Below are 22,281 nucleotides of genomic sequence, written 5' to 3'. Positions count from 1 at the left end.
TTGAAACTTGGTCGTAACATGTTTATTGTTAATATTGGATAATTTATGGTTAGTCCTAACTCCAAGCCAAGTCATTGTGGGAGTTCTGTAATGTGACAGTTCTGTAATGTATGAATGCCTACTGTTAAATGTCTCTTATGCAATAAAGAAAGTGATGGTTGCTACTGTAGGCAGAGGATGAAGTGGGCCTACACACTACATTGATGATAAAGAAACTTGAATGAAAGGAAGTTTCATAGCCTGTGTCATGCATACCTAACGGCCAGGTGGGGAGAAAGATCAAAGAGCAGTCCCATAAACCCAATGGTGCCACAATGGTGCCTTTGACTTGCCACAATTAAATTTCTGTAATAACACTCAGCCAGAGACACACATTCAATAAGTGACTGACTTTGGACTCTCCTGGTTTTCTTCATCTAAAGTCAGCGTGTTCAGTAAATAGTAGAAACAGAGAACTTGCGAGGATAACTTACATTTTAGTCAGAGCAATTCTGTTATGGAGTTTACATAGTAAAAGATATCTTTCTTGAATTAGTAGGTGTGTTCAAACTGAGACCTGAGAAGAGATTGCAAACTGGCTGAAAGCCTAACCAGTAAACCAAAAAGATAATACAGTACCAGTCAAAGGTTTGGACACACTACTAATTCAAGGGTATTTCTTAACTTTTTCCACATTGTACAATAATATTGAAGACATCAAAACTTAGACATTACATATATGGAATCATGAAGCAATCAAAACATGTTTAACATATCAAAATACATTTCATACTCTTGATTCTTCAATCTTGTGACTGCTAAGATTTTTCATACTAATAGCGTAAATACAATTTACATATTACATATTACATGTTGTTTTAGATCTTTAGTCCAGAAACATATTTTGTGGATTCAGAATAGTAACGTGGGAGGGAATAACACTAGAAACTGTTATGACAGCATCATAGTCCCTGTAGTTAAAGTTATCAGGCTCTTGCGGTGCAAACTGGAATGTAGAAAAAAAGATTAGTCATCTTCAAATATTTAAGAGCCTTCAGGTGTGTGCGAGCGTGAGAGCATGGGTGGGTGAGAGCAGGGAGGGAGGGAGGGAGGGTGAGAGCATGGGTGGGTGAGAGCAGGGAGGGAGGGTGAGAGCATGGGTGGGTGAGAGCAGGGAGGGAGGGTGAGAGCATGGGTGGGTGAGAGCAGGGAGGGTGAGAGCATGGGTGGGTGAGAGCAGGGAGGGTGAGAGCATGGGTGGGTGAGAGCAGGGAGGGTGAGAGCATGGGTGGGTGAGAGCAGGGAGGGAGGGAGGGTGCTTTTCCTGGTTGTACCTACGTGTTTCAATTTTCTATGGAAAGTCGAGATGTAGAATTACAGAAAAAGAAACAGGGGCACAATGAAAATGAACATAAAAGAACAACACCAGTGAGAACCTGTTCCTCCATGACAATAGCCGATGGACACTATTCCTTGGAGGAGTAGATTATTCCACCTGCTCAGTGTGTTGCGTTTAGACAACAACCATTCAGCTTCATACACCCGTGTGGACAGAAGGGTGTGTCGCAGCAGTAGCTGGTGTGAAGAGCTCCTCAGCATGGGAAAGAGTTAGTCCACAATCCACAAGGTTTTCAAAAACATTGGCTAACAACTGCATAATTACTTCTAAAAAAATAGCAATTTGAGTGTTTGTTACAGTTTCTCATCTTGTCTAAGCACATCTATTGTCAAGCTTTGACACCTTGTCTATACGTTTTATACTTCTTCATTAAAAATGAAGGCGTGTATATACAGTGAACTCCAAAAACCGTTGGACAGTGACACAAAAGAAACTCTCTGTTTCAGCATGTTGGATTTGAAATGATGCAATGACTGTGTTGATAAAGTGCGGTCACTCCTTGGGATCTGTTTGGCAGTAATACACCGTACACTAACACTTATTTCTATCTGCAACTGAGGCAGAAAACACCCGAGGCAGAAATCAAAACAGAGAAATGAATGTTTCATGAGAAAAAGTATTACCTCAAGTTGTTTATTAGAAATATATATAAAAGTATATATTTTTTAAAAAGACTGAAAAAAGGTGTTATTGGGCCATGCTGAGGAGGTCATAGGTGATCTGTGAGATGTCAAAAGCTTTTTGGCAAGGGGGGCTGTGGCCAGAGTTTGTGTGGGAGGGGTTCAGGGTCCTGGTGTTCTTTAGGCTGGTGAAGATTACCCGCGCCCGCTGGTTCTCCACTGTCTCATCTGCCCAGCATGGAAGGGGCAGGTCAGCAGAATAGAGGAGGGGATACACGTTTTCCATGTACACGCTCACAAAACGCTTCATCAGCAGGTCAGTATCCCTCTGACAAACACATAAAACAACCATAACACATGCATAGACTAATGTGTGTCTGGTGAACCAGCACTACATGTTCAAAAGGTTTGGCACAGACAAATTGTATTGTTGAAGCTCATGTTAACAGAGTAGCGTGGGTTCACCAGGGGTGTTGGCATGTAAAAACCAATCTTTATATTATTTCTATTGAATTTATTATATGTTTGACTTACTATTTGTGTATTTATTTGCTTACCTTTTCAGATCTCTTCATATTGCCCTCTGCTTCCAACCAACAGTTCTGGTAGCAAGCAAGCAAGCAGGTTTATTTATATAGCACAATTCATACATGGAAGCAATTCACAATGAAACGTATAAAAATGCAATAGAATATTGTTACATTTACACAGAGGTTATTCCTCTGATAGCACCAGAACTTGCATTACAGAAAAACGATTGGTATAACATAGCAAAATGAAAATATCAACAAAATAATAAAACATTGAATGAAAAAATAGAAATATTCCATGAGGAAGCTATAAAAGCTATAAGGCTAAACAGTGTTGTTAAGTTTAAGTGCTCAGTCATAGGCGCATGAAGTGTTTTTAACATGGATTTAAAAATGTATACGTTCAGGGCACGTTTAAGATCTTCTGGTACAGTTGTGCTCATAAGTTTGCATACCCTGGCAGAAATCGTGAAACTTTGGCATTGTTTTTGAAAATATAGAGTCTGTGTATAAATAGTCATTGAGTTTGTTAGCTCTCACATGAATGCACTGAGCAGGCTAGATACTGAGCCATGGGGAGCAGAAAAAACCTGCCTAACAAGGTGATGGAACTTCATAAAGATGGGAAAGGATATAGAAAGATATCAAAAGCCTTGCAAATGCCAGTCAGTACCGAGAATTTGGGGATCTCTTGATACCAAGCCAAGGTATCAAGAAATATTTCAGCCAAAACTGCTTGAAGAATTGTTTGGGATACAAAGAAAAACCCACAGGTAATCTCAGGAGAAATACAGGCTGCTCTGGAAAAAGACGGTATGGTTGTTTCAAGGAGCACAATATGACTATACTTGAACGAAAATGAGCTGCATGGCCGAGTTGCCAGAAACTGTGCCAATGCCAGTAAAAAGCCTGGTTACAATATGCCCGACAACACCTTGACACGCCTCACAACTTCTGGCACACTGTAATTTGGAGTGACGAGACCAAAATGAAGCTACACTGAACAAAATTATAAACGCAACACAATTGTATTTAATTGCGAAATAATAACACAGTTATGTCTTGGTGGTCATAATGACGGTACAGTGTCCTTGTTAAACTGTGTAGTTCTGATGGTCCGTCTAATATTTTGTTTTTTTTTCACTAAAGAACATGCAAATCCATTACATTACACAGTGGACATGAGTTCTGATGCGATCTGCTTTAGGGGGTTTGTAAGCTTGTCGACCTTGACAAATACTGTGCGGGGTATTGTTGATATTCTTGTGGATCACTCCCGATAAATGTTGCTGTCTTGCCCTGTGTAAGTTGAAGCAACAAAGGCTTTGTTTAGAGATGTCATTGTGGAATTAAAGTTTAGTTTTTCGCTTTCCTAAATTCCTAAATGTTTCGCTTTCCTAAATTCTCTTTTCAGGGCGCTTACCATCATGGTGGTTCTGCGTGTTGTTTTCTATTTGCTCATAGTTTCGTTTTTTTTACCGGTGTAACACGATCCATGAAATTCAATATTTTGGTGTTAAAATGATCCAGGAGTACATCAACTGACTCTGCACTTATTATACGAAAGATAGCTATGGCCTCCATAAACTGAGTATTGGTATTCTAATTCATGAACCTTTTCTAAACAGAAACAGAGTTTACTTGAACATCCGGGGTGATCAGTGATTCAAAAAAGATACACAAATGATCAGACAGGGCCATGTTTTTAACCATGTCAGAGGAAATGAAAAAGAAAACGGCCTCGAGGGTGCGTACACTCTTTCACATGTTGAGTGAGATCAAAAGTGTCAAGTAGTGCAAAAAGTTACTTGCCATTATTGTCCATATTATCTATGTGGATGTTAAAATCCCGTTATAATAAAGAAGTTATATTCAACAGATATAACAGAGAGTAGTTCAGCAAAATCATCAATGATGTGATGATTCAACATATTAGACAATACAGCAGCTAACCAATCGGTCTTCAAAAGACACACTATTTCCTGGAAACAATGATGACTTACCCTCAGGGCATCCAGCAGGTCTGACTGATCCACAATCTCTGGAAAGGTTGCCAGCAGAGGACTACAGATCAAATCTATTATGAAGAAATGACACTGTAAAACACAAACTAAAGCATTCCTCATTAGTGAAGAACAGCTATTTCAACGCATATGGCACTGTACTATTCTAGAAAAGCCTGTTTGATGTTCTCTGTATCTGATTATCCACACAGGCGACACACAACCTACACCAATCTGATGACCTTCTTCCTGTTCTATGTGGAAGATTACATCATAAAGTATTGACAGCAGGTGGCCTGGTGGTTATAGCATCTGATTTATGGTAGCACCTGTCCAATTTGAAGAATTGGGTTAAAAGAAAGGAACCAAATCTCCATGAAAGTGGAGCTGTGTGTGAACATGTTGCTAGTATCTATGGTGAACATTTTATTTTTTGCACAGGGTTGGGAGTTATGTTTAATTTAGGTTTTTGGTGTCGCCACAAGTATAGTAAACCTAACATGTTTGCAAGTCCTGACATTTTAAAATGCTTGTGTAGGCTTACAGGTTGAGTTTGGGAAAAGGGTTATGAGCATGTGACAGACGTGAAAGAGTCTGGAGATGCCATTGTGGAATCTGAGCATTAACAATTACAATGTGAATGTACGTTTCATTAGAAGTGGATGTTCCTAGATCATGAGAACAACAGAAACCTCTCTGTTTAACCCCGGAATGTTCACATTGGCCGAAAGAAAAACAAATGTGTTGCTTGGTTAAGCAGCTACACACCCCCAGGTCAAACATTTTCAGAGCCACCTTTGGCAGCAATTACAGAGGCAACTATCAGCTACTCGTATATGCTTCCTGAAATGTTTGGTTATTATTTTTGACAAAGTTGCTCAATGTTAGGCAATGATAGGCAATGTTGGTTAACAGCAACTTAGACGTCTTGACAAAGATTCTCAATTGGAGGTCGGGGCTTTGACTGGACCTTGGTTGAACACTCAGTTTTTAGTTTTCAAACCATAACAGTGCAGGTTTTCCAAACTGATGCAGGTTTTCCAATTTGCCCTCAATCCAGACGTTTCCCCGTCGCTGACGATGAGAAGCATCCCCATAACACACTACCATGTATAACCCTCTATATGGTGTTCACATGGCTTTGTACAACTGTTGTTTTCCATATGCATTATAGCAGAATCCAAACATGACTTGATGTGACTTATTTTCAGCTATTTTCTCCATGCCACTCTTTCAAATAACCCAGTTTTGTGGAGCAGCCAGATAATTGTTGACATTGGGAAAGTTTCAGTTTCTTCTGATCTTGGTCATAGTGCTCATAGAGTGTTAACATTGGCCTCAGAGTCTTCACTGGCTACAGACCTACTCATCCAGTCGCTTAGTTTTTGAAGTCCTGCTTTAGGCAGAGATGTGTTTGAGCCATATTCTTTCTCTTTTATTTTTGAACAGAATGGATTGAAGTGGGCTCCATCAGATGATCAATGTTTGAGATATTTTTAAAAGCCCAACCCTGTCTTGTGTTTTTCCATACTTGTCATCCTGTACTTTTTTTAAACCTGTTTTGAAATCCGCTTTGTTGTCTTGGTGTGCTTATTTGGTTAGGCTCTCTGCCATACTTATGCATTTAATCTGAGATCATGTGACACTTTACATTCACACAGGTGGATTAAATTCAACTAGTGATGTGACTTTTGAAGGCAGTTGGCTGAACCCCAGCTTATTTCTCATAGCAATGGGGGTTAATACAAAATATAAATATACATTTGTAGACAGCTAAAAGATGATTCAAAAAAATCTAACTTTTTCCAAAATCAACATTATGTAATACTTTGTGATATAATGTACATACATTCAGATGTTGTTTTTTTTTTTTTTTACCAGTTACAACACAAAGGTCACACAGCAATGAATGCTGGCAATGTTTCAGTAGGCGAACATTAAACACAGGGCTTTAACCTGTCCATCATTACTGACACAGGGCTTTAACCTGTCCATCATTACTGACACAGGGCTTTAACCTGTCCATCATCACTGACACAGGGCTTTAACCTGTCCATCATCACTGACACAGGGCTTTAACCTGTCCATCATCACTGACACAGGGCTTTAACCTGTCCATCATCACTGACACAGGGCTTTAACCTGTCCATCATTACTGACACAGGGCTTTAACCTGTCCATCATTACTGACACAGGGCTTTAACCTGTCCATTATTGCTGACACAGGGCATTAACATGTCCATCATTGCTGACACAGGGCTTTAACCTGTCCATCATTACTGACACAGGGCTTTAACCTGTCCATCATCGCTGACACAGGGCTTTAACCTGTCCATCATCGCTGACACAGGGCTTTAACCTGTCCATCATCACTGACACAGGGCTTTAAACTGTCCATCATTACTGACACAGGGCTTTAACCTGTCCATCATTACTGACACAGGGCTTTAACCTGTCCATCATTACTGACACAGGGCTTTAACCTGTCCATCATTGCTGACACAGGGCATTAACATGTCCATCATTGCTGACACAGGGCTTTAACCTGTCCATCATTACTGACACAGTGCTTTAACCTGTCCATCATTACTGACACAGTGCTTTAACCTGTCCATCATTACTGACACAGGGCATTAACATGTCCATCATTACTGACACAGGGTTTTAACCTGTCCAACATTACTGATCAGACTACACACATACTGTGTATACAGGCTTTTCACTCCCTATCCTCCTCCGTCAGTGCCTCCCAAACCTCTCACAAACATCTGCCATTTAAAAACATACACACATTTACAATTTACATTTTAAGTGTCACAAATACACAAAAGCAGATCTCTTGAAGTAGCCCATCCCTTTTCAGGAGTGAATTCAGTTGGTCCAAAAAAAAAAAGGGTTGGAAGAATAAACCTTGCCATCTACACTCCAGTTGTAATAGACAGCACTATTCAGATTACAAAAAGTGTAACTTCTGTTTGCAGAATTTAATTGAACTCATCATTTACGTCACTTTGAAATGTGTTTGGAGTAAACAATTTGACAAAACGTCGCATAACTTATCCTACTTTCTTTGGCAGAATGAACACACCCCATCTCTTAATGGCCATCTTGGTGTGGGTTTAGCCTAATCTGTGTAATCAACTTGCTACAAAACAAACATTGATCTTTGTTATGTTTGGCGAAATCCAAGCATTACATTCCACAAACCCCATATCAAAGGTCAACAATGGTGTTAATAATGGGATTTCACGAGGATGTGTTGCTGCTAAAGGACTGTTAAAACTTCCCATCAATGAATGCTGGAACGTGGGGATTGAGATACCGGGGTGTTGAAGATTATTTACAGTCCCCCTGCATTTTTTTATTTTTATTTTCATTGTAAAGCACATTAAATAGCTTGTATGTATTAATTTTGCTATATAAATAAACTTGCTTGCTTGAAAGAACCAGAAATTCTGCTTAATGAATGTCAAACAATTTGCTCATGAACTGAATCTAAAGCACACCTGGGTCCTGAAACAAGACAATATAAAATGTTCAAGCAACTCTTCATCATAATGGCTGAAAAGCTATACATTCAACGTTTTTGAAGTTCTGCATGGAAGAGTAGGTTAACACACTTCCGCAGAAATGTGAGAGACTGACAAACAACTACAAGAAGCGACAGTTTGGTCAGAAACATGCACACCAGTAGCCCGCTGGAGGTCATTTTGTAGGGTTCTATCAATGCTCCTCCTGTTCCTCCTCGCATAAAGGAGCAGATACTGGTACTGCTGCTGGGTTAATGCCTACTAACAAAATGCAAAACTAGAGAAGAATCAGTCAGGAAGGATAAGGAGAGAGCAATTGTCTGTGGCCACAACCTGCAAAACCATTCCCTTTTTGGGGGTTGTCTTGCTAGGCCTCTCCAGTGTACCTGTTGTCACTTTCATTTGCACCAAAAGATGTGACATTGATTCACAATCACTTATGCTACCACATGTATGGTAAACAGGACAGATAACAGAAGCCTTATTCTAAATTGCATAACAAAGATTTTTAACGTCATCCTCCTCTGATTGTTTGGCATCGTATGCTGCAACCTGGTCTCATTAGAATACGTAAACTATTATACAAAATCTATGGCACCCGATTTCCCATGATATGTTATGTTACGTTAGGTTGCATCACAATGCACTACCAAAAGCTATAATATATTACGAATTGGGTAAAACGTAACATATGATAGACAAACGTATCAAATGTTATGAACCCTACGAAAACGTTTCATATGTTACGAACGCTACTAAAACTTATCCTCTATTACGAATTTACACAAAACATCAAACCAGCGACGTTGAGCTCCGCAGACGGGCGTCCTACTTACTGCTCCATACAAGGCTACCTGATTTGGAGAGATTAGTAATGTCCTTACCAAGGTCACTACAATATGTTATAAATGCATTTTAAGGTTTGGTTAAGGATAGGTAACACAGCACTGGAGGAAAGGTTTGGATTAAGGTTTGGGTTATGATTAGAAGAAAAAAAACATTTGTAATGCGTAAAAGCTTCAGCGGTTTAGCAAGGAATGGCATGCCCTTCCCGATGGAGGGTGGTAGAAATAGGGTGAGATGCCCAGGAAGGACGCCGTCAGGCCTCGATTGCTCCATCTGCCCACACACACTGTCAACTTTGACATCTTGTAGAATCTTGGCCAGATTCATTTTTGATGGGATAAGCCTATTCACCCAGGCTGTCCTGGGTGTTGGGAATTTGGGTTCCAACATGTTTGTGAAGTTGTGAAATGCCTGTGACTCACATACAGTGGGGAGAACAAGTATTTGATACACTTTCGATTTAGCAGGTTTTCCTACTTACAAAGCATGTAGAGGTCTGTAATTTTTATCATAGGTACACTTCAACTATGAGAGATGGAATCTAAAACAAAAATCCAGAAAATCACATTGTATGATTTTTTTTATAATTAATTAGCATTTTATTGCATGACCTAAGTATTTGATCACCTACCAACCAGTAAGAATTCCGTCTCTCACCGACCTGTTAGATTTTCTTTAAGAAGCCCTCCTGTTCTCCACTCATTACCTGTATTAACTGCACCTGTTTGAACTTGCTACCTGTATCAAAGACACCTGTCCACACACTCAATCAAACAGACTCCAACCTCTCCACAATGGCCAAGACCAGAAAGCTGTGTAAGGACATCAGGGATAAAATTGTAGACCTGCACAAGGCTGGAATGGGCTACAGGACAATAGGCAAGCAGCTTGGTCAGAAGGAAACAACTGTTGGCGCAATTATTAGATAATGCAAGAAGTTCAAGATGATGGTCAATCTCCCTCGGTCTGGGGCTCCATGCAAGATCTCACCTTGTGGGGCATCAATGATCACGAAGAAGGTGAGGGATCAGCCCAGAACTACACGGCAGGACTTGGTCAATGACCTGAAGAGAGCTGGGAAACCATTTGTAACACACTACGCCGTCATGGATTAAAAGCCTGCAGCGCACGCAAGGTCCCCCTGCTCAAGCCAGCGCATGTCCAGGCACGTCTGAAGTTTGCCAATGACCATCTGGATGATCCAGAGGAGGAATGGGAGAAGGTCATGTGGTCTGATGAGACAAAAATAGAGCTTTTTGGTCTAAACTCCACTCGCTGTGTTTGGAGGAAGAAGAAGGATGATTACAACCCCAAGAACACCATCCCAACCGTGAAGCATGGAGGTGGAAACATCATTCTTTGGGGATGCTTTTCTGCAAAGGGGACAGGACAACTGCACCGTATTGAGGGGAGGATGGATGGGGCCATGTATCGCGAGATCTTGGCCAACAACCTCCTTCCCTCAGTAAGAGCATTGAAGATGGGTTGTGGCTGGGTCTTCCAGCATGACAACGACCCGAAACACACAGCAAGGGCAACCAAGGAGTGGCTCCGTAAGAAGCATCTCAAGGTCCTGGAGTGGAGCTGAAAGTCTTTGGAGGGAGCTGAAAGTCCGTATTGCCCAGCGACAGCCCCGAAACCTGAAGGATCTGGAGAAGGTCTGTATGGAGGAGTGGGCCAAAATCCCTGCTGCAGTGTGTGCAAAATCTGCAGTCTATCAAATACTTGTTCTCCCCACTGTATATTACTCCTATACTTGCGACAGTAAGTAATAGGAAGCAATGAGTAGTCTGGGTTGAAAGAATGTTTCCTCTGGGATGTGTAAGCCTAATTCCCAAGTCACATCCTGTAGGATAACTCAACGTTCTTGCAAACTGAACTAAACAGTAACTATTCATGATAGTAACTTAGATTTATATTTTTATTAGTACTGCCGTTATAGCTTAGTTTCAGGTGTTTTTTTAGCATATGCAGTTTTTATTTTACAACCCGGTTTCCAGAAAAGTTGGGACGCTGTGTAAAATGTAAAGAAAAACAGAATGCAATGATGTGCCAATCATTTAAACCCTATATTCAATAGAAAATGGTACAAAGACAACATATCAAATGTTGAAACTGAGAACTGTAATTGTTTCTTGAAAAAGATATGCCCACTCTGAATTTGATGCCAGCAACATGTTTAAAAAAAGCTGGGACAAAGGCAACAAAAGACTGGAAATTTTCTAAAAGAAAAAACATCTCACAAATGATTAGGTTAATTAGCAACAGGTCAGTAACATTACTGGGTATAAAAAGAGCATTCTAGAGAGAATGAATCTTTCAGAAGTAAAGATTGGGAGGGGTTCACCCTGTGGTCTGACGAATGAAAATTGTATATTATTTTTGGGAATCATGGATGCCGCATCCTCCGGGCTAAAGAGGAGAGGGACCATCCGGCTTGTTATCAGTGCACAGTTCAAAAGCCAGCATCCATGATGGTATGGGGGTGCATTAGTGCACATTGCATGGGTGACGTGCACATCTGTGAAGGCACCATAAATGCTGAACAATATACACATGTTTTGGAGCAACATGCTGCCATCCAAATGTCTTTTTCAGGGAAGGCCTTGCTTATTTCAGCAAGAAAATGCCAAACCACATTTCGCAAGTACCGTAATTTCACGTTTATAAACCTTGGCTTATACACAGATTTTGAAAACATTTTCAACCACAGCGGTTAACACATGTTTTGGCAGGAATAAAATTATAATGATCTGTATGTCATTGTGGCAATAAATGGAAATCATTACAATAGTGGTTATCAAAACTGTCCTCAGGGACCGGCAGATGTTCCAAATTGTTGTTGCAGCCCTGAACTAGCTCATCTGATTTCCCTAAACAAGGTTAAATCAGGAATTACTTAATGACTGCCTCTCATACGCTCGTCTCAAATGCTCTCTCAGACCCGCTCTCTCTGACCCACAATAGTTCAATGCAATTTCATTTAACTTTATCAATGAATGTGGTTGGAATTTATTGCAAAAACCCATGTGTCTAAATATATTAAAATAGTAAATAGTTCAAAGCAAAAAAAAGCCATTTGCCATATCTCAGACTGGACAATAATAAGAAAAGATTGAGATGGGCAAAAGAACACAGACACTAGACAGAGGAAGAACTGTCTATCAGTTTCTTGTACTGACTGGGAAAAACATCTGTCCACTCTTCTTTGCAGCACAGCTTCAACTGTGTCATGTACAATGGCTTTCTTGCATATACGGCCGTCCTCAATCTCCCCACAGCATTTGAATAGGATTGAAATCTGGGTTAGCCATAACCCTACACTTTTTTTAAGCCATGCGGTTGTACAGTAGCTTTGGTCTTGACCCAGGTGGTGTCTGGCAAAAATTAGCCGTGTCTTGAACAGAGGCTTCTTCTTTCATGAACTCCGATGTAGGCCAAGTGTCAGCAGTCTCTGACAGTTGACTCATGTTGACACAGTTTGATAGTGGCAAAAGATGCCTGTAGAGCCTTTGATGTTACCCTGCGGTTCTTAAGAGACTTTTATGTACATCTTTTGGTCAGCTCTTAGGCTGGACTTGGTGGGACGACCAGTCCTATGTAGATTGTCACTGGTCTGATCATGGCATGACCTGTTACCACTAACCCATATGTTTAAGACCAAACCAGACACAGTTTCAAAGGAAATAGAATTTCCATTGATTCTTCAGTTGAAAGTTAAATGTTTTCTTTTGTAATTCTTCAAATTGGGTTACCTTACCTAACCCTATGAACGAATGTAGGATTAGGGTTATGAATTTATCAAAAATAATCCTTGTGTCTAAATATGTTTACAAAATATACACATATAATAATCCAGGGTATGCAGTTACTTTTTCACATTACTTTACAGGTCTACCTGCAGTGTAAGAGGATTCACCATTATTACAGCCATGCTAAATTATTAGCATACTTAGATAAATAATGTTAAATGTTTTTTTGCTCATCTTTATCAAGTGTAACAATCATTTTGGCCATGTGTCTTACCTGCATTCTGCATGGTAGCCCTGTCCATAAGCAGAACATCTGCTAGCAGCTGTCTGTGCAGAACCAGCAAGGGTATAGTGGAGAGGCTGCCCACTAGAGTGTCTGGAAGAACACTGACAGAGCAGGGAGGGAGATTAGCTACAGTACAACCAAATAAAAAAAAGCTAAGAGCGTCAATGCGACATTAGGTGCACTATTAATACTTACCTTAGTTGTGACCTTGTGCGAGCCTTTGGCGATTTCAATTTGAGGACAAGTTTAGGGAGTTTCCTGGACAACATCATCTGCTGGATCATACTTGTTCCTGTGCCTGTGCCTAAGACAAGAGAGATTGATGAGAAGCTCGGGAATTCCTATTCCAAACCACATTAGTAACAACCTTCAGCTGAATACAACTTGATGAACAGGAAATGAACATGCACTTTGGTTTATACCTCCTCTGGTTATAGACGGATCCAACTCTACATCATTCTCATATGGTGTGCCTCCACGCACAAGCAATTCGTAGGTCCTACAGATAGAAACACAGCCAAACACGAAAAATTATAATTACTACCTGTTAATTAAATATTCTAGGACATTTGCCTTGACTGATAAGAGCATCGCACAGTGAGTCATTTTAGCGCGATGCTAGCAATGGAGTAACACTGTACTTGTATGGGACAGGTGCTCCGTTGGCGTCAAACAGTTTCAGGAAGGCCCAGCCACAGCTCAAGTCCCCTCTCTCACCTGTAGACTGGAGATCAATAGTTCAATTATGTCAACATGTAAACATAGCATCCTTAAATAATTATGGGGATAATGCTTTAAACCAAAGAGAGTTTCATAAAAAAAAAAAAGGCTTGTACACTCAATGAGAGAAAACATTGCAGCCGACTTAAGAGCTCTTCGTCCATTATGGTTAAAGAAATACTTACATTTCGAATGTATGCCACACCAAGTTCAAATAATATGCCGAGTTCAGGGGAATCCGAGCTGCACCTCAGGAAACAGTTCCCGTCCAAAAGGCTGGGTAGAATCCCAATCATCTGGAGATAGAACCAACCAAACAAGCATTTAAACGTACATTTCAGCTTTCTAGAGATACGTATGTACAGTATGTCTGGCTGGTCAACCGTTTCTGAGTTAAGCAACATCACAATAAATCTAGTACCCGTGGAGAAAAGGACCATGTCTTGACATTGTTTGAATTGCAAGTGGCTCGGACTGTGTGGATGTTACTCAGGACCTGAAAAGAGACCAGAAACCAATTGACCCTCAGTGACTGAGTAATGTTGACAACAGGATTTGCTACTGTCCTCCAGTGGATAGCAGTAGAGAACAGTAGAGTACAGAAAGCACATGGTACATTGAAAGAAGGAAGTAGCTGGACAAAAAGGAGAGAGTATAGAAACACAAAATTGAATCCAAAAGGCCTTATGGTATATCAAGGCAGAGTAGGTGTTGTACCTTAGCTCCATCAAAGGCACAAAGACGTATGTGCCGACTGAGGACTTGAACTCCGACCCCTGGGGTGGGGATACTCTTGCAGCTCCACAAGGTCAGAGTGAGAGATGTCCTCACTGCCCGCTGGCGAACCTACATGGGAGGAGAGGCTCGTGAGTTACGTCCAACATACACATGCTATTCACACACACACACACACCCTACGTGACCATGTAAAAGCCCTGATCGAATCAGTCAACACACACAATAACTGACAGCGTTCTAAAAGTAATATTGGTTACCTAAAAGTAAAACTCCTTGCGATTTTCTTTTTTCTTGCTTATTTCTAGGGGGTGTGTCCTTAACATATGTGATTAGCTTTGTTTAATAAGAAGAAGCAACATTTCCTACCTCACAAAAGGAAACCCTTGGCCAAACCCCTCCCTTCAACTGTCTTTATCAGGGGCATTTTTTTTTTTTTTACTAATTAGCACAAATTTGAAAATCTATGCCCTTCCTTCCCAATTCTGTTTTGTCCAAATAATCAATGTAGAAAACATGACTGCGGTTAATACAGTGAGGAGAACAAGTATTTGATACACTGCCGATTTTGCAGGTTTTCCTACTAACAAAATATGCAGAGGTCTGTAATTTTTATCATAAGTACTCTTCAACTGTGAGAGATGGAATCTAAAACAAAAATCCAGAAAATCACATTGTATGATTTTTAAATAATTAATTTGCATTTTATTGCATGACATGAGTATTTGATCACCTACCAACCAGTAAGAATTCCATCTCTCACAGACCTGTTAGTTTTTCTTTAAGAAGCCCTCCTGTTCTCCACTCATTACCTGTATTAACTGCACCCGTTTGAACTCGTTACCTGTATAAAAGACACCTGTCCACACAATCAAACAGATTCCAACCTCTCCACAATGGCCAAGACCAGAGAGCTGTGTAAGGACATCAGGGATAAAATTGTAGACCTGCAAAAGGCTGGGATGTGCTACAGGACAATAGGCAAGCAGCTTGGTGAGAAGGCAACAACTGTTGGCGCAATTATTAGAAAATGGAAGAAGTTCAAGATGACGGTCAATCTCCCTCGGTCTGAGGCTCCATGCAAGATCTTACCTTGTGAGGCATCAATGATCATGAGGAAGGTGAGGGATCAGCCCAGAACTACATGGCAGGACCTGGTCAATGACCTGAAGAGATCTGGGACCACAGTCTTAAAGAAAACCATTAGTAACACACTACGCTGTCATGGATTAAAATCTGAAGTTTGCCAATGACCATCTGGATGATCCAGAGGAGGAATGGGAGAAGGTCATGAGGTCTGATGAGACAAAAACAGAGCTTCAGACGTGCCTGGACATGCGCTGGCTTGAGCAGGGGGACCTTGCGTGCGCTGCAGGATTTTAATCCATGACGTGGAGAGGTTGGAGTCTGTGATTGAGTGTGTGGACAGGTGTCTTTGATACAGGTAACGAGTTCAAACGGGTGCAGTTTATACAGGTAATGAGTGGAGAACAGGAGAGCTTCTTAAAGAAAATCTAACAGGTCTGAGAGAGCTGTAATTCTTAATGGTTTGTAGGTGATCAAATACTTATGTCATGCAATAAAATGCAAATTAATTATTTAAAAATCATACAATGTGATATTCTGGATTTTTGTTTTAGATTCTGTTGAAGAGTACCTATGAAAAAAATGACAGACTTCTACATGCTTTGTAAGTGGGAAAACCTGCCAAATCGGCAGTGTATCAAATACTTGTTCTCCCCACTATATAAACTGCATTAGGTCATGTTTTTGGGTTTTCTACATTGATTATTTGGACAAAACAGAATTGGAAAGGCGGTGCTTAGATTTTCAAATTTGTGGTAATTAGTAAAATTCTGCAGCTCCATAATCCTGTGAGACTTGACCGATCCTCACCATTTCATCTGTCCACGAAATGAATTATGCAAAAAGCTGATGTATGTGTGGTGGGTCATTCACAAGTTGACCATAACAGAGTTGACCTAATATTGAAATGAATATTTAATATTCAAATTATATTCTAATATACATTGTTTTGATAATTATAAGAAAATGGCTATTCAAATGCAAAAAGCAATAATTACATATTAGAACTTGCATCTGACCGTGAGATTTTGTGTGTACCTCTTCTAAATAAGCCTGCTTTATTATTGCAATTCTTAAGGCTTTCGATGTTGATTAGACAACCTGGTTGGGCTAACATTGTTCATTCTACTCGCATCAGTTAATATGGCATTGGTTAATACGACTGAAAGCGCAAATCCTGTTTTTGGTCAGTGAGCCTACATTAACACAGCTGTGATGGTGTCTATGGAAGTGCAAACAGTGCCAATGGCTGCTTGGTTTCAATTACGCAGGGTAAAACAGCAGCAGTACACATCTACATCTGAAAGTCTGGTGACTTTCGTGGAACCTCGAAATGATTTGGTGTCAGGGCAGTGGATAGAGTCATAGGAGACAAAACCACATTGTACACCAATATCAAAACAGATTGAGTCCGTTGCCAAACATCTTACGGAATACTATTTTCCACCGCAGGACATTTTGTAAATACAGAACAAGCAGCACTTGGCACTGAGCAAGAGCATATGTTTCGGTGAAAAAAACAAATACACAAAGTTAATTTGGTAACTAGAAGATGAGGCCAGACTATGTTGGGCAATGACTGAATTCTAAGTTTGTTAGACAATTGCATTTTGATTTTATGTTTACAGTACTTTTCTTTACAGCCTATTGACCATATTGTAAGCACTTAGGCTTACATATTATTTTTCTAATATATGCCAAAATGTTACAACTAACGTGTTTATCATTGTTTGTCAGAACTTCCATTGTCTGGCCTAATGTTGCCCTCTCCTGGCCACAATAGACACAACACTAAACACAGTTTGAAATTGATTTTTTCACACATACTTTTTAATGTACATATTAAAATATTTTTCATAAATATATTTTTCCAGAATGAGTATTCAAAAACAGTTTTAGGAATTAAATGGAATTTCACTGAGAATTCTTACTTTTCCAGTGTCTGGGTCCAGGAACAAATCTTTGAAGGACAGTTTGGATTGGCTCAACTCTGGCTGGATGAAGTGACTTCCTCTGTAGGAGATCCCTGTAAAATCCACACACCATACACCCTTATGAAAACATACACGCTGTCAGCCTGTTAGTAAACCAACTACAGACAATGTCTTTTTATGCACATCTGATGGGACTGGGACATCTTAGAAGTGAGTAGCCCAGAGTGTTAAGAACGTAGGCATATAATTAAGACCTCCAATCCTCCACAGTCTTCAAGAGAGTCATATGTTCACACAACTGTCCCTTTTTGTGGATAAGAAGAGTCTTCCTGTGCCATCAGAAAGTCCTGCCTGTGTGAGACCAGCCAGGCCTAGATTCTGAGACTCACCTTCATCTAGTAGTTTAGAGAGGGTAGATGGCCTGAAACCGGCAGGAATGGCACCCATGGCAGACAGAATATTAGTGGCATCCATCTGAAAATAATGACATACAGCCGTGCACAGTGCATCCATGTGTTAGCTACATCAACATGCTGCTGCAAACATTACCAGGTAAAATAAAACATGGTATATACTTCTGACTGAAAAACTGCTCCTACGCACATTGTAGATTATGTTAAAGAATCTAGTTGAACTGGTCCACAGCAAACTTCTTACCTCTGTGATTGCACTCTTCACACTTTCCCAGTTTGAACTGTCAGTGGCAGGCGATATTCATTGTAAAGGTCATTGTGTAAAAAAACACAAAAAGTGTCATCATTGCATTCTGTCAATCATTTATTAAAAAAACTAAAATAGATTGACTAGCAATCAGGATTCATAATCATTGGCAAGAGTGACTGATAAGCAACAGCTCTGTGAACATTTCCACTTTACCATGACTTTCTTTTGGAATCATCAAGCTCTTCATTCTCATTCTCTGACACTTCTGTCTCCTCCTCTTCCTCCTCATCATCATCATCCTCTTTGTCTTGTTCTGAATATATCTGAAAAGATTTGTTGTTGTTACTAGAATTACAGGACATCAATTAACATGAAATAATCAAAACAAATTGTTACCTTCAAGTAGGTTTTGGGGACTAGTCCCTTATTGCCCTTAGAGTCCTGGGCGAGCCACCAGCCATCCTTATTCTTACTGAGAATCATCAGGACTTCACCCGTCTAAAATATGAAACAAAGATCATTGTGAAACCCCACTGACAGTAGAAATTAGGATATGACCATTGGAAACTAGTCCGTTAATTTGAGCAGTATTTTCACCTGAATAGTAAGATCTCCTTCCTGCTCCCCTTTAAAAGTACTGATAACCATAAAAGTGTCAGTGCCAGAATCTGGGATCCGTTCTGTGAACTTTGCGTCAACATCTTCCTCATCGTCATTGTCTTCTATAATATCCTCATCACTTGTCTCTATCTCCTCACTGTCTTCTTCCTCTTCGTCTTCCTTAGTGGAGGAGGACCTATGGAAAAATGGCCAGGTAGTTTTCCACTTTGAAGACTGTCAGGTCTTAGACCATCTGAGCAAATATTTAAAGCTATTCATCTGAGCAATATATCTGCTTGTAAAAACACCATGTAAATAAATCAACATGAATACAATTATAATTAACAAGACTTTATTGTGTTTCTCAAATGTAATGGTCTTGTGAGCTTAAATACTAGAAGAAACATGATAAACACTAAGAAGATACTGGGCAAGTTAAAGACAGAAAAGCCTGTCTGCATCTAATAAACAGTTCTTCGGTAACAACGGTACCAACAGAAGGAAATCCAGTGTAGTGCTTACTCAGGTTCTGTCAGAGATCTGCCACCACAAAGTACCTGCTTCAAATGGGTTTAGAATTTTTTACCCATATTATCATCAATTCTATCCTCTCATTTCACGACAGGCAATATGTCTCTTTGCAACAATTCCACAGCAGGTTTAAGGTTTAACTTCAAGATACTTGTTCTCTGACGCACATCTCGCCAAGCCGTTCTGCTTCATAGAACACTGCCTGTTCCATCAGTACGTTTTGGGCACACACACACTGGAGAATAACTCATTTCTGAGCCAAAAACCATGATTGACCTTGCAAGGGCCTACAACCTAGGATCTCTGCAGCACAAAGGGTGGACCAGGCAGCCCTTTGCCAGAACAGTCTACGGTTGCCACAGCAAGGTTTAAATTACCTTGCCGATGACGCAGCTGTACCTGACTTATAACACTGTTCACACTTTATGGATCAGGATACAATACAAGTATTTGATACACTAGAAGTCTGTAATTTTTAATCATAGGTACTCTTCAACTGTTCAAAAATCCAGAAAATCACATTGTATGATTTTTAAGTAATTAATTAGCATTTTATTGCATGACATAAGTATTTGATACATCAGAAAAGCAGAACTTAATATTTGGTACAGAAACCTTTATTTGCAATTACAGAGATCATACGTTTCCTGTAGTTCTTGACCAAGTTTGCACACACTGCAGCAGGGATTGTGGCCCACTCCTCCATACAGACCTTCTCCAGATCCTTCAGTCTTCGGGGCTGTCGCTGGGCAATACAGATTTTCAGCTCCCTCCAAAGATTTTTTTATTGGGTTCGGGTCTGGAGACTGGCTAGGCCACTCCAGGACCTTGAGATGATTCTTACGGAGCCACTCCTTAGTTGCCCTGGCTGTGTGTTTCAGGTCATTGTCATGCTGGAAGACCCAGCCATGACCCATCTTCAATGCTATTACTGAGGCAAGGAGGTTGTTGGCCAAGATCTCACGATACATGGCCCCATCCATACTCCCCTCAATACGGTGCAGTTGTCCTGTCCCCTTTGCAGAAAAGCATCGCCAGAGAATGATGTTTCCACCTCCATGCTTCATGGTTGGGATGGTGTTCTTGGGGTTGTACTCATCCTTCTTCTTCCTCCCAAAATGGCGAGTGCAGTTTAGACCAAAAAAGCAAAATGTTTGTCTCATCAGACCACATGAGTTTCTCCCATTCCTCCTCTGGATCATCCAGATGATCATTGGCAAACATTGTGGAGAGGTTGCTAGTTAAAAAATTGTGCAGTTAATACAGGTAATGAGTGGAGCACAGGAGGGCTTCTTAAAGAAAAACTAACAGGAATTCTTACTGGTTGGTAGGTGATCAAATACTTATGTCATGCAATAAAATGCTAATTAATTATTTAAAAATCATAATGTGATTTTCTGGATTTTTGATTCTGTCTCTCACAGTTGAAGTGTACCCATGATAAAAATTACAGACCTCTACATGCTTTGTAAGTAGGAAAACCTGCAAAATCGGCAGTGTTTCAAATACTTGTTCTACCCACTGTATATATGCACACAAAAAAAAAAGTTTTTTTTTATTTAAAACAATATCACTGTGGTCCTCACCCTCCCTCTTGCTTCTGTGGCGGCGAGAGCTCCAGGGCTAGGGCAAGAAGCTGTTCCCTAATCCGAATTAGACGCCTCTCCTCCTCCATCTTCCTCTGGTCATAATTCCCCACAGGGGCTGGCTCAGCTGCCTTTGGTGAGGAACAAAATTAAAATGTGTGCATTATCTACAAGAATCGAATGGAGCAGTATTCAAAAGACTAAGTTGTGACAATCTTGAACTTTTTTATACAAAGATAATGTAGGTATTAAAATGATATATACTTTGGTTAATGTCTTTAGCTTCCTGGTTGTCTCCTCCACTGAGTTCTGTAGCAGTATACATCTGATGAGGGGAAAGTGCGTTTTGAGTTAGCTAGTTCACTCCATATTGCAACTTTAAGTATGCGGCAAAGTTTATTCAACTCCGACTGTAAAAGGTGGGGCGGATTTAAACCTGAGAATTTTGTCTGAATTTGAATCTTGGCACTGTGTTAGAACCATGGTCACTCTAAAAAAATGTTTTACATCCAACGACACTTGCACTAGCGACCTGCTCGAAAATTCCCAGTAAAATAATTAAAATAACGAAATTACATAGCCTAAAGCGTAGGCACTTGCTAGATAGCTGTGCATGGCATGATTAATTACATTACTGGTACTGTAAGAATGTGAATTAAATGAAACATTACAGTAGCTATCTAACAAAAAAATATTAAAAAACGTTTAATATTGAAACGTAATGTTTCAGTACAGTAGCTAGCTTTACCTTTGAAATGCCTCCTCCGTGCGTTCTGACCCACTCGGCTGCCGTGTAGCATTTATCAGACTGTCAACCTAGAAAAACAGAAATATCACACGTATGATGGACCGTCGCCCAAGACAATAACTCTCCAAGCAGACCGGAGGCTGAAAGCATTTTCAAAAGCCCACGCAATGCACATAGTCAAGTTGGCAGGCTAGCTAGTTAGCTAGAACATCTCTCACTTGTTTTTTTAGATCATCCGTCTCTCTTTGCACTGTTTGCAAAGGCCCTTTTCTTTTTGGTGGCATCTAGGCGTTGCTTTTGTTTGTTTGTAATTAAAAGATTAAGGAATAATTAGCAAGACCAGCTTACTAGCACCAACAAGGTTATACCACAGCATTGTTCATTCTAGCTTCCTTGCTATAGCAGACGCTTTCAGCAGTTGCTAAGCACCAACTACGGGTTTTCCTTCAGATTTCAAAATAAAGATAAGGTAAGTACTGTTACTAGCTTCATAATAAAGGTATGTTCACTGGTAGTGTGAGGTGAAGGCTCAAACAACTCAAAATGAATGAAAAAAATGAAATATTTAAATATAGCATGCTTTTGAAAAGTTCTAGGTATATCAACATTTTATTTCTAAAACTATTTCATAATTGCATTTTCAACAATAATGTAGAAATATGTAATACATTGGGCATTTTAAAAGAATGCATTGTATTTCCTATGCTTTATTTTCATATTTGTATAAATAATT

The 22,281-nt window shown here is 40.0% G+C and overlaps 1 protein-coding gene across 2 annotated transcripts; it reads right to left on the bottom strand.

Annotated features, from left to right (window-relative positions):
- Nucleotides 1–1,242: 1,242 nt before the first annotated feature.
- On the bottom strand, nucleotides 1,243–21,991 carry nphp1 (nephronophthisis 1). Of its 2 annotated transcripts, none has more exons than XM_010889112.4 (20): nucleotides 21,767–21,991; nucleotides 21,549–21,616; nucleotides 21,065–21,125; nucleotides 20,801–20,931; nucleotides 18,681–18,879; nucleotides 18,480–18,581; nucleotides 18,297–18,406; nucleotides 18,078–18,114; nucleotides 17,810–17,894; nucleotides 17,418–17,512; nucleotides 14,383–14,511; nucleotides 14,087–14,161; nucleotides 13,851–13,961; nucleotides 13,587–13,669; nucleotides 13,368–13,444; nucleotides 13,141–13,249; nucleotides 12,934–13,046; nucleotides 4,532–4,605; nucleotides 2,556–2,600; nucleotides 1,243–2,326 (listed from the first exon to the last, which is right to left on the bottom strand). In XM_010889112.4, exons 1-20 carry the CDS (start codon nucleotides 21,830–21,832, stop codon nucleotides 2,066–2,068), a joined length of 2,031 nt encoding a protein of 676 aa, XP_010887414.2. In that variant the 5' UTR covers nucleotides 21,833–21,991; the 3' UTR covers nucleotides 1,243–2,065. The 2 variants fall into 2 exon arrangements, with proteins under 2 accessions (XP_010887414.2, XP_010887415.2); XM_010889113.4 differs by having other exon boundaries at nucleotides 2,109–2,226.
- Nucleotides 21,992–22,281: the final 290 nt, after the last annotated feature.

Source organism: Esox lucius, chromosome 6, assembly GCF_011004845.1.
Source record: "Esox lucius isolate fEsoLuc1 chromosome 6, fEsoLuc1.pri, whole genome shotgun sequence".
Taxonomy (NCBI): domain Eukaryota; kingdom Metazoa; phylum Chordata; class Actinopteri; order Esociformes; family Esocidae; genus Esox; species Esox lucius.
The sequence above is the reverse complement of the archived record's forward strand: the minus strand, read 5'-3'. Positions and strand labels throughout refer to the sequence as shown.

Excerpts from the sequence above, each read along its gene's own strand:
- nphp1 (XM_010889112.4), bottom strand. The coding sequence starts at position 21,832 with ATGCCACCAAAAAGAAAAGGGCCTTTGCAAACAGTGCAAAGAGAGACG. Across the intron at positions 18,880-20,800 it reads CCACAGAAGCAAGAGGGAGG|GTCCTCCTCCACTAAGGAAG; the intron begins GTGAGGACCACA and ends ATTTTTCCATAG. Across the intron at positions 13,250-13,367 it reads TCCGTCTATAACCAGAGGAG|GCACAGGCACAGGAACAAGT; the intron begins GTATAAACCAAA and ends CTCTTGTCTTAG.